Source organism: Rhinatrema bivittatum, chromosome 3 (assembly GCF_901001135.1).
Source record: "Rhinatrema bivittatum chromosome 3, aRhiBiv1.1, whole genome shotgun sequence".
NCBI classification, from domain to species: domain Eukaryota; kingdom Metazoa; phylum Chordata; class Amphibia; order Gymnophiona; family Rhinatrematidae; genus Rhinatrema; species Rhinatrema bivittatum.
Window position 1 is genome coordinate 296,110,499 of NC_042617.1, and position 13,105 is coordinate 296,123,603.

Genomic DNA, 13,105 nt, shown 5'->3' on the forward strand with positions numbered 1-13,105 from the left:
TTAGCAAGGACCTGGAACTGTTGGTAAAGCACTTGGGCAAGGCCCGGGGGCATAGGTTGCCTGAGGGTATGCCCAAAGCGAAAGAAATTTCCAAGCAGGCAGAGGTCAGAAATGTGAGGCGATACCGCTGCACTAGAAGGCCTCATCTCAGAGCCAGGAGGTGGACAGATCACAGTCCTTTTAGACATCACATATGCTCTCCCAGGAGAGCACTGGCCAAGGGGCCAGAGGAGGTAAAAGCACACAATAAGATTCAGCTGATTCATTCCTCTCCAGAAGTAAGAGGTGGGTAGTGGATCAACATTATAGCAGACCAATGGATCCTAACAGTCATAAGAAAGGGCTGCGCCTTAGAAAGGCTCATCCAATATGCGAAGCCTGCACGGTTTTCTCTTGCACCTTCAGCGCCAAGTGAGAAGCAGTACGGTCTGTGGTGGATTGGTTTGGAAAACTGTAAGCAATAGGCCTAGATCCCTGAGGAGAGCAGGGCCACTGGTGATACTCAATCCATTTTGTGGTTCCAAAGAAGGAGAGAACCTATCATTCCATTCTAGACATAAAGACGGTGAATGTGACCATGTAGATGCCTCATAAATTCAGATGGAGGTTCTACACTTAGGGTGGCAGTCCACACAGGGGAATTCCTTTCGTCTCTCATACTGCAGATGCTTATGTTCATATACCCTTCTGGGCAGAACATCTAAAGTTTCTGAGCTTCACGGTGTTGGGAGAACAGTTTCAGTTCCATGAGCTTCCGTTTGGCCTAGGGAGACAACCTCACATACATTCACCAAGGTGATGGTAATGTTGGCCATTGCTCTTCAGAGAGAAGACATATGGGTGCGTCCATATTTGGACAACTGGCTCCTTCGAGTGAAGTTGAAGGAACTGTGTTGGAGCTTGGTTCAACAGGTCATGCAGAGGCTTAGGTCTCTGGGCTGGGTGGTGAATCTGTTAAAGGGCAATTTGGTCCCACCCAGTCACAGAAATACCTAGGAATGTGCTTTGATATTGCTCGAGGCAAGGAATTTCTCATGGAGGAGAGAATGTTGAAATTGCGGATGCAAATCCGGAGATTGTTATGGCTGCCCGTACCCAAAGTCTGAGATGATTATTTAGGTATTGGCAAACCCTTCAGAGGATTTTTTTCACTTCAGCTGCCCCTGCAGCGGAAGTCCCAGTCCCATCTCTCCCGGTGGCTTTCTTGAGCCCATTTGGAGCTGGGCAAGGAGTTAAAGATTCCGAGTTAGGTGGTAGTGACCACCAATGCCAGTCTGACAGGATGAGAAGACCTCTGCCAGGGGCAGACAACGCAAGGCCAATGATCAGCGGAGAAAATGAGGGTCTCTCATTCGTTGGGAGACTCAAGCAGTTCGCGAGACTTTAGGGTGTTTGCTTCCTCTATTACATGAGTGGGCAGTGAGAATCCTTTTGGACAATGCAATGGCAGTGGGCAGAGCAGCACTTCACAGCTCTGGTGGCATCTCTTATCGCTGGAGCAGACAACATTCAGGTGGATTTTCTCAGTCGGCAGAGTTTGGTCCCCAGAGGAAGTGATGCTCCTCATTCGTGTCATAAGAACATAAGATATGCCATACTAGGTCACACCAAAGGTCCATCAAATCCAGTATCCTGTGTCCAGCAGTGGCCAACCAAGTCACAAGTACCTGAAAATACCCAAACATTAAATGAACAGATCTCAAGATACTAATCCTTATTGATTATTTATTTAGATTTTTTATATTCTCCCTGAACAAGCAGGGATGGTAGTTCTCACAGATGGGTGACATCAGATGGAGTCCTGTCACAGAACAATTTATCAAAGTTTCTAGAACTTTGACTGGCACACTGAGCATGCCACCAACCCTGTGGCCACACGGGGTCCCCCTTCAGACTCTTTTTTTTTCCGCGCAGCAGTTGCCTCGCGGTTTAGGAGCTCTGTGAGAATTTTCCTCATGGAAAAATTTGAAGTTCATCTTTGCTATTTCACCTTCACTGGAGTCCCCCCATCATGCTCCGTTCCCTCCGACGCTCGGTAAGTGTATTTCCCACGATTCGTGGTCTGTTCCCAGCGCATACCCCTCTGTGTCCGGCCACCGATCGTGCGCCTCTTTTTTCGGCATGGCGATCGGGTTTAGAAAGTGCCACGAGTTTCCAAGGATTATGTCCATTATGGACCCGCCCAATGTCTGTGTTTTGTGCCTAGGGCCTTCATACGATGTCCGTCGCTGCCCCAGTTGCGCACAAATGATCCCCAAAGGCCGGCATGCTCAATTGGAAAAGATGGAGCATTTGTTTGCTTCAAAACATTCTGCACCATTGACTCCGGTACAGAGTATACCGACCTGAGGAGGTCCATCGACCTCTGAGATGCCATGCTAGGAAGATCGTGGAGCCGGTGACCATCCATCACCGACCCCTTCAAAGACGTCTGCGTCATCCTTGGTGCCGGAGAAAGACCGGACTGAGCCACCGGCACCGACGTGCATCCCCACCCTGTGCTGGCACCGACACCGCAGTGGCATCGACTTCCATCAAGCCATCTGCGAAGAGGGCCTGGGGAAAAGAGCCCCCATCCTCCTCTGGACCCAGGACCCCAAGGCGTTCCCCACCGATATCTGTGCCGGGTACTGAGCCTCCACAGACTCCTGTGGAGGCTCCAGTAATGCCTAGCCTGCCTCCTACCCCAGACGCAGTGTTGTCCACACCAGCCTTCAGGGAGTAGTTGGACAGACTGGTCCAACAGGCAGTGCTGAATGCCCTTCGGAGCTTCCAGTCGCTACTGGTGCCAGCCCCCATACTGACACTGGAACTGGTGCCCTTGATGTTCGCACCGCTCCTCGAGTGCTTGGACACCCTTATTGGTGCTCTGCCAACTCAACCCATGCCATCGGACACGCTGGCACGGAGTTTGACCATCAAGGCCTCCACAGATCCCGATTCCCATTTCGGGCTCATCTGAGGAGGAAGAAGCGACTTCCGGACCGATCCGTGCATGGGACTCACCGATGCCAGAACCCATTCCAGGGCCATCGGGTCTATCAGTGCTTAAGCACACCTCATCTACTTCGGTGCCCTTGATGCCAGCACCGCCTCCATCGATGCCTTCCCGCCCTCTTGGCTTTGGCATCCTTCCTCCCTCAGGAAGCCCAGTGGGAGAAGGAGAAACTCCCTATGATCCATGGGAGGATGCATCCTCGGACTATTCCTTACAAGCTTCCGATGAATTGCTCTCAGAGCCTTCACCCCTGGAACAAAGGTGTCGTTCTCCTCCAGAAGACCTCTCCTTTGCCAGCTTTGTCAAGGAGATGTCTGAAACTATCCCATTTCCACTGATAATGGAGGAAGATGCTTGCCACAAAATGTTGGAGGTCTTAAAATTTGTAGATGCTCCAAAAGAGGTAATGGCGATACCAGTGCATGAAGTTCTTCTTGACTTCTTGCACCGCCTGTGGGACCATCTGGGTACAGTCAACAGAAAGACATGCTAAGTACCTGGTCCAACAAACCCCAGGATTTCAGAAAAGCCAATTGCCCCACCATTTAGTAGTGGTGGAATCAGCCCAAAAGAAGGCTAAAAGATCCCATCCACACTCCTCTGCTCCTCCTGGAAGGGAACAGAATGCGTTGCATGCATTGGGGCACAGAGTCTTTCAAGGGTCCATGTTAATAGCACGAATTGCAGCATACATATTATACATGACCCAATATAATAGGAATCTCTGGAAACAAGTCCAGGAATTTGCAGAGACCCTACCACAGCAACATCAAGAGACCTTGTCTTCCATCCTGCAAAAAGGATTGGAAGCAGGTAAACACGAGGTCAGAGCTGCTTACGACTCTTTTGAGACAGCATCCAGAGTCTTGGCAGTGGCATCAGTACTAGACGCTGGACCTGGCTCAAGACCGCAGACCTACACCCGGAGGTGCAGGACAAACTAGCAGATCTCCCCAGTACAGGAGAAAACCTGTTCGGGACAAGATTCAGGGCGCAGTGGCCCAGTTAAAAGACCAACATGAGACCCTGCGTCAGCTGTCACCTCAGATACCCCCTCCGTAGCCCGTAGGGACACCAGGAAGCAATTCTACAGACCACGCAGGTATTATCCTCCTGCGTCCCGTGCTCGAACAGCTCTGGCCCCTCAGAGAGGACACGCACGCCAATCAAGAACTCCTAGAGCGCAGCCAGCTCCACAAGCTGGTCCTGCAACTGGATTTTGATTCCTTTCCATAGAGCAGTAGCCTCTCCCCCCTGATCCCACAACCCGATTCACCAGTGAGAGGCCGCATCTGCCATTTTGCAACCAATTGGTGCCCAGTTACCACAGACCAATGGGTACTGTCCATCATAACTCACGGTTATCGTCTAAATTTTTCAGCTGTATCCCCAGACTCCCCACCCATTCCAGCATGGAGCCGGGACGATCACACAGTACTTCTCAAGTCAGAACTCTCGACCCTTCCGTATGCCAGGGCCATAGAACCTGTTCCCTTGACTCAGCAGAGAAGAAGGTTCTACGCCCTTGATGCCAGCACCGCCTCCATCGATGCCTTCCCGCCCTCTTGGCTTTGGCATCCTTCCTCCCTCAGGAAGCCCAGTGGGAGAAGGAGAAACTCCTTCTCCCACTGGGCTTCCCACTGACAGCCTCTGACCTATTCTAGATCTTCGTACCTTAAACAGATTTCTTCACAAAGAATGGTTCAGAATGGCGTCCCTAGGCACCATGCTCCCTCTCCTACAACAGGGGGACTGGCTCTGCTCCCTGGACCTTCAAGACGTTTGCACCCATATTGCAATCTTCCCTCCTCATCGCAAATACCTGCGATTTGTTGTGGGGCACTGGCATTATCAATACAAGGTACTGACATTCGGCCTGGCCTTGGCACCCTGAGTGTTCACGAAATACCTGGCAGTCATAGTGGCTGTGCAGTTACGCTGCAAGGGCGTCCATGTCTTTCCGTATCTAGACGATTGGCTCATAAAAGTCCAGGCAAGGAGCCCTAGACTCCCTGAGTTTCACCATACGGCTTGTAACAGGTCTTCCCTTCCAGCAATCAGCTCCTCAGTTGACCTTAACCACGGACGCCTCCAACCTGGGTTGGGGAGCCCATGTCGACAGCCTTCAACTCAAGGGACTTGTCCAAAAGCCGAAGCAACCTATCAGATCAACTTTCTAGAGCTTCGAGCAATGCGGTACGCCCTTTATGCATTGAGGGACTGCCTATCCAACAGGGTCATCTTGATTCAAACAGACAACCAAGTAGCAATGTGGTACCTGAACAAACAGGAGGACACGGGCTCTTATCTGCTCTGCCAAGAAGCGGCACATATTTGGGCCTGGGCCCTGTCACATTCCATACTACTGCAAGCCACTTATCTGGCAGGCACACAGAATGCAATTGCAGACCACCTCAGCCAGACTTTCCAGCCCCACAAGTAGTCGCTGGATCCCTTTGTAACGAGCAGAATCTTCCGCTGGTGGGGTCAGCCGGACATCGACCTCTTTGCTTCGAAGCACAGCTGGTAGACCGGTTCTGCTTACTACACAAGGACCAGACAGCTCCAGCCGTGGACGCCTTTGCTCACACCTGGACCACAGGCCCTCCTATACGCATACCCTCTGATTCCGCTAATAAGCAAGACTCTCGTGAAACTACAGCAGGACCTAGACTCAGTGATACTCATAGCTCCTTACTGGCCACACCAAGTCTGGTTTCCCATACTTCTCGACCTCTCTGTCCAGGAACCCATTCGCCTGGGCATGGCGCCCAACCTCATAACACAATCACGGCAAGTTGTGCCACCCGAACCTCCAGACCCTGTCCCTGATGGCCTGGATGTTGAAAAGTTGATACTACAGCCCCTCAATCTTTCTAGTAGCGTCTCTCAAGTCCTCGTAGCTTCATGAAAGCCTTCCACGCGGAAGACTTGCCTTCCACGCGGAAGACTTGCCTTGTGGTGCACACAGAAAGGCTTTGATTCCTTTTCTTGCCCCACACTGAAATTCTTAGACTATTTCTGGCACCTCTCGGAATCTGGTCACGAGTACACCTCAGTACCATCTTTGCTTACCATCAAGGAGTAGGGGATTCCCCAATAATGATTCAACCCCTTGTGGGTTGCTTCATGAGAGACTTACTGCAGCTTAAGCCTCCCCTATGACCATCGGTCATGGCATGGGACCTCAACGTGGTACTTGCATGGCTCATGTGTCCTCCTTTTGAGTCCCTGCACTCCTGCGAACTCAGATATCTTACATGGAAAGTAATTTTCTTGGTAGCTATCACATCTGCTCGCAAGGTCAGTGAGTTGCAGGCCCTTGTAACCTACTCGCCCTATACAAGATTCCTCCATGACTGGGTGGTTCTCCGCACTCACCCTAAATTCATTCCTAAGGTAGTAACTGATTTTCACTTAAACCAATCTATTGTCTTGCCCACTTTCTTTCCAAGGCCTCACACTCACCTGGGTGAGCGAGCTCTGCACACCTTGGACTGTAAACGTGTGCTTGCATTTTATTTAGACTGCACTGTAGTCCATAGAAAGTCTACCCAACTCTTTGTTTCTTTTGACAAAAACAAGCTTGGAGTTGCGGTGGGCAAGCAGACTCTCTCCAACTGCATTGCATTCTGCTACCAGCAAGCAGGCCTTCCACTTGAGGGACGAGTGAAGGTGCACTCAGTCAGGGCCATGGCAACGTCAGTAGCACACTGCCGTTTAGTACCGATTGTCGACATCTGCAGGGCCGCGACGTGGAGTTCTCTCCATACCTTCGTAGCCCATTACTGTCTCGACAAGGCTGGACTACAGGACTCTGTCTTTGGCCAGTCTGTCCTATGGAACTTATTTCCAGTGTAAAAACCCAACTCGCCCTACCTCGATCCATTATGAATTTCAGGCTGCCTCATCATTGCCAACAGCACCCCAGTTGTTGTGCCTGTTGCACATGTTGTGTGCTGGTTGGCCTACTTTGTTCTGAGTCAGCCTGTAGCTTGCTATTCACCCATCTATGAGGACTACCATCCTGCTTGTCCTCGGAAAAAGCAGAGTTGCTTACCTGTAACAGGTTTTATTCCAGGACAAGCAGGATGATAGTCCTCACATATGGGTGACATCACTGGATGGAGCCCTATCATGGAAAACTTTCTGTCAAAGTTTCTAGAAACGTTTGACTGGCACACTGAGCATGCCCAGCATGCCATTATCCCTCGAACCACAGGGGTCTCCCTTCAGTCTCTTTTTTTTGTGCACTGCAGTTTGCCTCGCAGTTAGAAGCCCTGTGTGATTTCTCACATAATTTTTCCTCTATGCCCTCGACACCACAGTCGCCAAGGCAATCCCCACCGATATCAGTGCTTGGATACTGAAGGAGCCAGTTTTGCCTTATCTGCCACCCCCTAGAGCTGCTCTGTCCTCACCAGCTATACGGGAGGAACTGGACGGATTTATCCGCCAAGCAGTCATCGATGCCCTCTTGAGAACTCCATCCACTGGTGCCGGTTACCATACCTCCACCGATTCCGGAGCCATCGTTTCTTCAACCACTACTGTCTAGGCTCGATACATTAATCGGTGCCCTGCCGATGCAACCTGCGCTATCGATGCCGAAGACACTGATCAAGCATCCAAAAGACCCGATAACAATTCCGGGCTCTTCAGATGATGAAAGCACCGACTTCGACCATCAGCTATTGACGCCTCAGCCAATGCCAGGACCATTGGGACTCTCGGGATTGAGACGTCCGATTCCACCATCGATGCTGCATCCATTGCCATCGATGTCACCGAGGCAAAAACATAAATCATTGATGGATCCATCGAAAACCATGCAGCCATTGATGCCATTCTCCCTTCCTCCTTCCAGTCCACGTCCACACACCTTATCAGACACCTGGGAGGATGTGGACACCGATTCCTCTACTGAGGACATCTTGTCAGAACCCTCACCACCAGAGGAAAGAAGAAAGTCACCTCCTGAAGACCTCTCCTTCTCTAACTTTGTAAGGGAAATGTCTGAGACGATCCTCTTTCAGTTGCTAACAGAGGAGGATACAAGACACAAGACTTTGGAGGTCCTACAATTTGTTGTTGCTCCTAAAGAGATTGTCGCCAAACCAATACATGAAGTTCTGGTTGTCCTCCAACATCGCCTTCGGGAGCATCCCTGCACTGTGCCACTGGTAAATAGGAGGACAGATGCCACATATTTGGTACAGCACATTCCTGGGTTTCTAGGCTCCCACATCAATCTGTTGTGGTAGAGTCTGCGCAAAAAAGGTCAAAAAGGATTCAGCCACACTCTTCCACACCCCCTAGAAAAGAACAAAAACTCTTAGACAATTTAGGACGTAAAATGTTCCAAGGTTCCATATTATTATCCAGGATTGCCTCATATCAATTATATATGGCACAATACCAAAGAAATTTATGGAAACAAATGAAAGAATTTTCAGAAACCCTTCCACAACAGCCTCAAGACACTTTCAATTCTATCATACACAAAGGTCTAGAAGCTGGCAAACACGAGCTACGTGCGGCCTATGACTCATTCGAGACATCCTCCAGAATGGCAGCGACTGGCATTAGTGCCCGAAGATGGGCATGATTGAAGGCGTCCGACCTCAGGCCTCTGAGGTACAGGAAAAATTAGCTGATCTTCCTTGCACGGGTGAAAACCTGTTTGGTGATAAAGTGCAAGATGCTGTTGGACAGCTGAAAGATCACAACGAAACTCTGCGCCAACTATCCATAATTACTGCAGAAACTCCATCTTCTGCAAGACAGCCATCCAGGAAGGATACAAGAAAACCTTTCTACTGACCACGCAGGTATTATCTACCAGCTTCTCGTGGGAGAACAACAAGGCCATCCCAGACAGACAAAAGCATCCAGACCTCAGCCTCCCCCTCAGACAGGCCAAGCATCTGGGTTTTGAAAAATGCCCAGAGAACAGCAGCCTTTCCAGAAACCCAAATCAAAAATTACCAGTTGGAGGCCGGGTTTCTTATTTTCTACCCAATTGGACAAACATCACCACAGATCAATGGGTACTATCCATTGTAACACAAGGTTACCATCTGGATTTTCTGACGGTACCCAGAGATTCCCCACCAAACTCCCTATGGGTACACAAAGATCATATCATTCTTCTAGAAACAGAATTATCCACCCTCCTGAGAGCCAGGGCTGTGGAACCTTTTCCCCCTTCCTCAGCAGGGCAGAGGATTATACTCCCGCTATTTTCTCATTCCAAAGAAACAGGAGGTCTCCGCCCCATCTTGGATCTCCGAAATCTCAACAAATTTCTAAGAAAAGGTTCAGTACTGAAGCCCATATTTCAAAAAGGATAGGGACAGGATGGAGCTGTCCAAAGAAGAGCAACCAAAATAGTTTGGGGTCTGTATCCGAAGACATATGAGGAAAGGATGAAGGATCTGAATATGTGTACCCTAGAAGAGAGGAGGTGCAAAGGGGATATGATACAGACCTTCAGATACCTAAAAGGATTTAATGACAAACAAATTTTGAACCTTTTTCATTGGAAAGGAAAAGGTAGAAACTAGGGTTCATGAAACTCCAGGGGGAAAGACTCAGAACCAACATAAGGAAATATCTTTTCACGGAGAGGGTGGTAGATGCCTGGAATGCCTTTCCGGAAGAGGTGGAGAGGATGAAAACAGTAAACTACTTCAAAAGGGCAAGGGATAAACACTGTAGATCCCTAAAAGCTTGAGGATGATAATGAAGAAAAGGGTGCATGGGGGGTAACTTGCATAGAATGGCAGTTAGACACAACTGCAACATCGCTGTCCGCTTTGACAGTGGGGTGGGTAATAAAAAGGTCATTGGATTCTGAAGACAGCCAATATTAGACCCCCAACTTTTACATTCTGAGGTACTAATATGCTGACATTGGGGGATAACGCTTCTTTGGCCAAGTCCAAAAGCAAAGAACATCAAAGCAGCATTGTCTGAATTATCAAGAAGGCTGCTCACCATGTAAAAATGTTGCAGTAATATTGTTATGGGTTTGACAGTTGCTTAGTTTTGCTTGTAAGTATATTATTCTTAACATAAGGCATGGAGGTAACCTGCATGGAGTGGCAGTTGCTGCCATGCGAAGGTTGCTGGGCATACTGGATGGACTATTTGATCTTTTTCTGCCAGCAATACTGTTACGATTATGAAATGAGAACAAAATTACAAGTTGTTCCTACAACATGACTATCCCTCATAAATTCCATTAGGATATAGTGTTTGAATTTATTGTAGATATTTGACTGATAGCAATATTTGTTTAGGAGCTGGTAAATGTCTGGATATATATTCAAATATAGATATTATATAATAAAAGCAATGGCAATCGTAACACATTGTGATCAGCAGAAACAGCATTTGTATATAGATACAGCAGGTGATTATTACTTTTGTTGCACTCAACTCCAGCCAATTTTAAGGGCAGGATCCTGTCTTGTAAATCATAACCTGATATGCTGGACAGTACTAGGGATGTAACACAGCTGTTCAAGAAAGCCTTTCCGGACCCTTACTGATTCTCTTCCTTCAAATGCAGCAAGACTGATCATAATCCTTTAAACTGATCCAGACTTTACCAATTACTGCAATGTTCTACTTCTTGTTAAACCTCTATCTTTCCTCTTATTCTACTCCCAGTTAGATTCATCCCTGTTTATTGTAACTTATTTTTCTATGCACTTGTTTTAAATTGTAAAGTATACTCTCTTGTTATAGTTATGTACGTTATAATGTATTGCTCACCCCTTGTTTTATGTAAACCGGCATGATACGAACTCCGTGAATGCCGGTATAGAAAAACACAAATAAAATAAATAAATAAATAAAATAAATGTAACCACCGGGTTGCCTGCTGCTCTGCAACCTTGGTATATTTTCTTTATATTTAAGCTTCTTTAAAAGCAAATTGATGGGACTGACCAGTGACTCAGTGGCAGTTCTATGCACTGCCATGCAGAAGACCAGTTTTCATTACCCAGGCTGGCTGGAGTTGCTGCAGAGGCAGCATTCACAGCCCCTAGAGGGAAGAGAATGCCAGCCATTGTTCAGTGGTGACACTTTGTTGGAATTAAGGTGCATATGTATCAAATTGAGGAGAAATCAATGATCTGTCAAAGACTGCCATCTTCAGTGGCTGGGCAAATGAAAGTGATAATATGGGGAAGAACCTGGGTAATCATGAATGAAAGCTTATGGAACTGTTGCCCAGCATAGTCCAATTCTGATTAAGCTAGAAGCACCAAGGCGCAGGAGGAAACTTCTGAGCCAAAGAAAACTAAATTGATGTTGCTGGTTAGTGCAGCCTTCAGGTTAAATTCTGCTATACTATTTTACTTGTTTTTCGTTTTGTTAGATCTGTGGTTCCAAAACCTATCCTATTAACCCCTCAGATTTTCAGGATATACACAATGAATATACGTGAGCTAATTTACATATACTGTCTCCACTGTATGCAAATGTATCCCATGCCTTTTCCTTGATGACATCCTGAAAACCCAGTGGGCTGTCAGAACAGATCTGAGAGCCCTTGTATTAGAATAAGACACTACTATTTTGTTTTGTTTTGTTTTTTACACAGTGAAGCAATGAATGCTACTGTGGGAAAGCCAAATCATCATTCACATGTGTCTGTATATGAAAAATCTTTTCCCATTAAACCTGTTACAAGTCCATCAAGAAGTGGTTCATGTCGTCGAAGCTTGATGAGCCCCAAAAAATCTCAAAGACGGTATCTTAGTACAGTGGAAGAGGTAAGAAAATAATCTATCTAAATATAGTATTCTGCATGGTATGCTATTGTTGGATAAGAGAATTATCCCAGTAAGTAGACTTTTGCTTTCCCCAGTTATAAGAATGCCCTTCTCCAGAGGACAGTAATACATGGTAGAATGGGTAGAATTGAAAAAAGTGGTAGGAATAATTTTTCTGCATTTTCTTTTACTTTTTTATGCCTTTGTGCCATGACCCTTATGAACAAACAGTCCTTTGCATTAGCAGTCTTTAAGAGGGAGCACAGCTGATCTTGACTAGCTAATGTAAATTAGATCTGAGCTTTAGCTTTTGTGTTTGGTGTTAAATATAGAATACTTCCTATGAGAGAATTACTCCTTGGCCTGCCTTTCCACAGATGATTGCTTTCTTTTCCAAGCCCTACAAAATAAATAATTTTTAATGCAGGTATGACAGAAATCCAAAGCCTGCAGGAAATGTAAAATAAAAAAAAAAATAGCAGAGCGTGGTAGCCAGATATCGCTGTTGGTAGGAATAAAAGGAAAGCTGCAAAGAAGGTGATCTAGTTTAGAAGGACAGTGAAGCTGAAGTCTCTAGTCCAATTCTAAATCCACTGCTTGCTATATAACCTTTAGCACATCACTTCTAGATCATATTGTAAGCTCTGTAATATAGGGACATTTATTGTTTGTTTATTTATTTATTGATTGATTGATTGATTGATTTTGTATACCATTGTTCGGGGGGGACCATCACAACGGTTCACAAAGTTACAATAATATCAAGGGAGGAGGAATAGCCTAGTGGTTAGAGCAGTGGACTATGAACCAGGAGACCAGGGTTCCAGTCCTGCTGTCACTCCTTGTGACCTTGGGCAAGTCACTTTACCCTCCATTGCCTCAGGTACAAAAACATAGATTGTAAGCCCTCTGGGGATAGAAAAATACCTACAGTACCTGAATGTAAACCGGTGTGATATCTCAATTGAGATCGAATGTCAGTATATAAAAATAATACATAAAAATAAAATAAGTATTAAGGGGAAAAAAAACCATCAAATATATAAATGAATAAAATAGTAAATGAATAAGATAAGCAGAAATAAAATCCAAAGGTATTGTGTGTTAGGAAAGCTCTGTGTTAGAGCTGGGAGTTAGCAACCTTGTTAGAATCGGTGTTGCAGGCTCCTGAAGGAGGGAGGAGCTAGCAATCTGTTAGGAGTTCTCCGTGAGGAGTTAGCAATCTGTTATTATTGGCTCCTAAGAAGGAGTCAGCAATCTTGTAGTGTCTCAGATGTCGTCTTGCTAAGGAATAGCAATCTGTAATGAATCTGATATA

At 46.7% G+C, this 13,105-nt stretch overlaps 1 protein-coding gene across 10 annotated transcripts in view; it reads left to right on the plus strand.

Moving 5' to 3' along the window:
* SENP1 (SUMO specific peptidase 1) overlaps positions 1-13,105 on the plus strand; it is a 458,603-nt gene that overhangs the window by 94,441 nt on the left and 351,057 nt on the right. For all 10 annotated transcript variants that reach the window (XR_003855556.1, XR_003855557.1, XR_003855558.1 and 7 more), the window contains exon 6: positions 11,616-11,787. Coding sequence is in view for 7 of the 10 variants with exons in the window: in XM_029594995.1 (XP_029450855.1) it covers positions 11,616-11,787 (172 nt within the window). In the remaining 3 variants the exon portion in view is untranslated. The remainder of the gene's footprint in view (positions 1-11,615; positions 11,788-13,105) is intronic.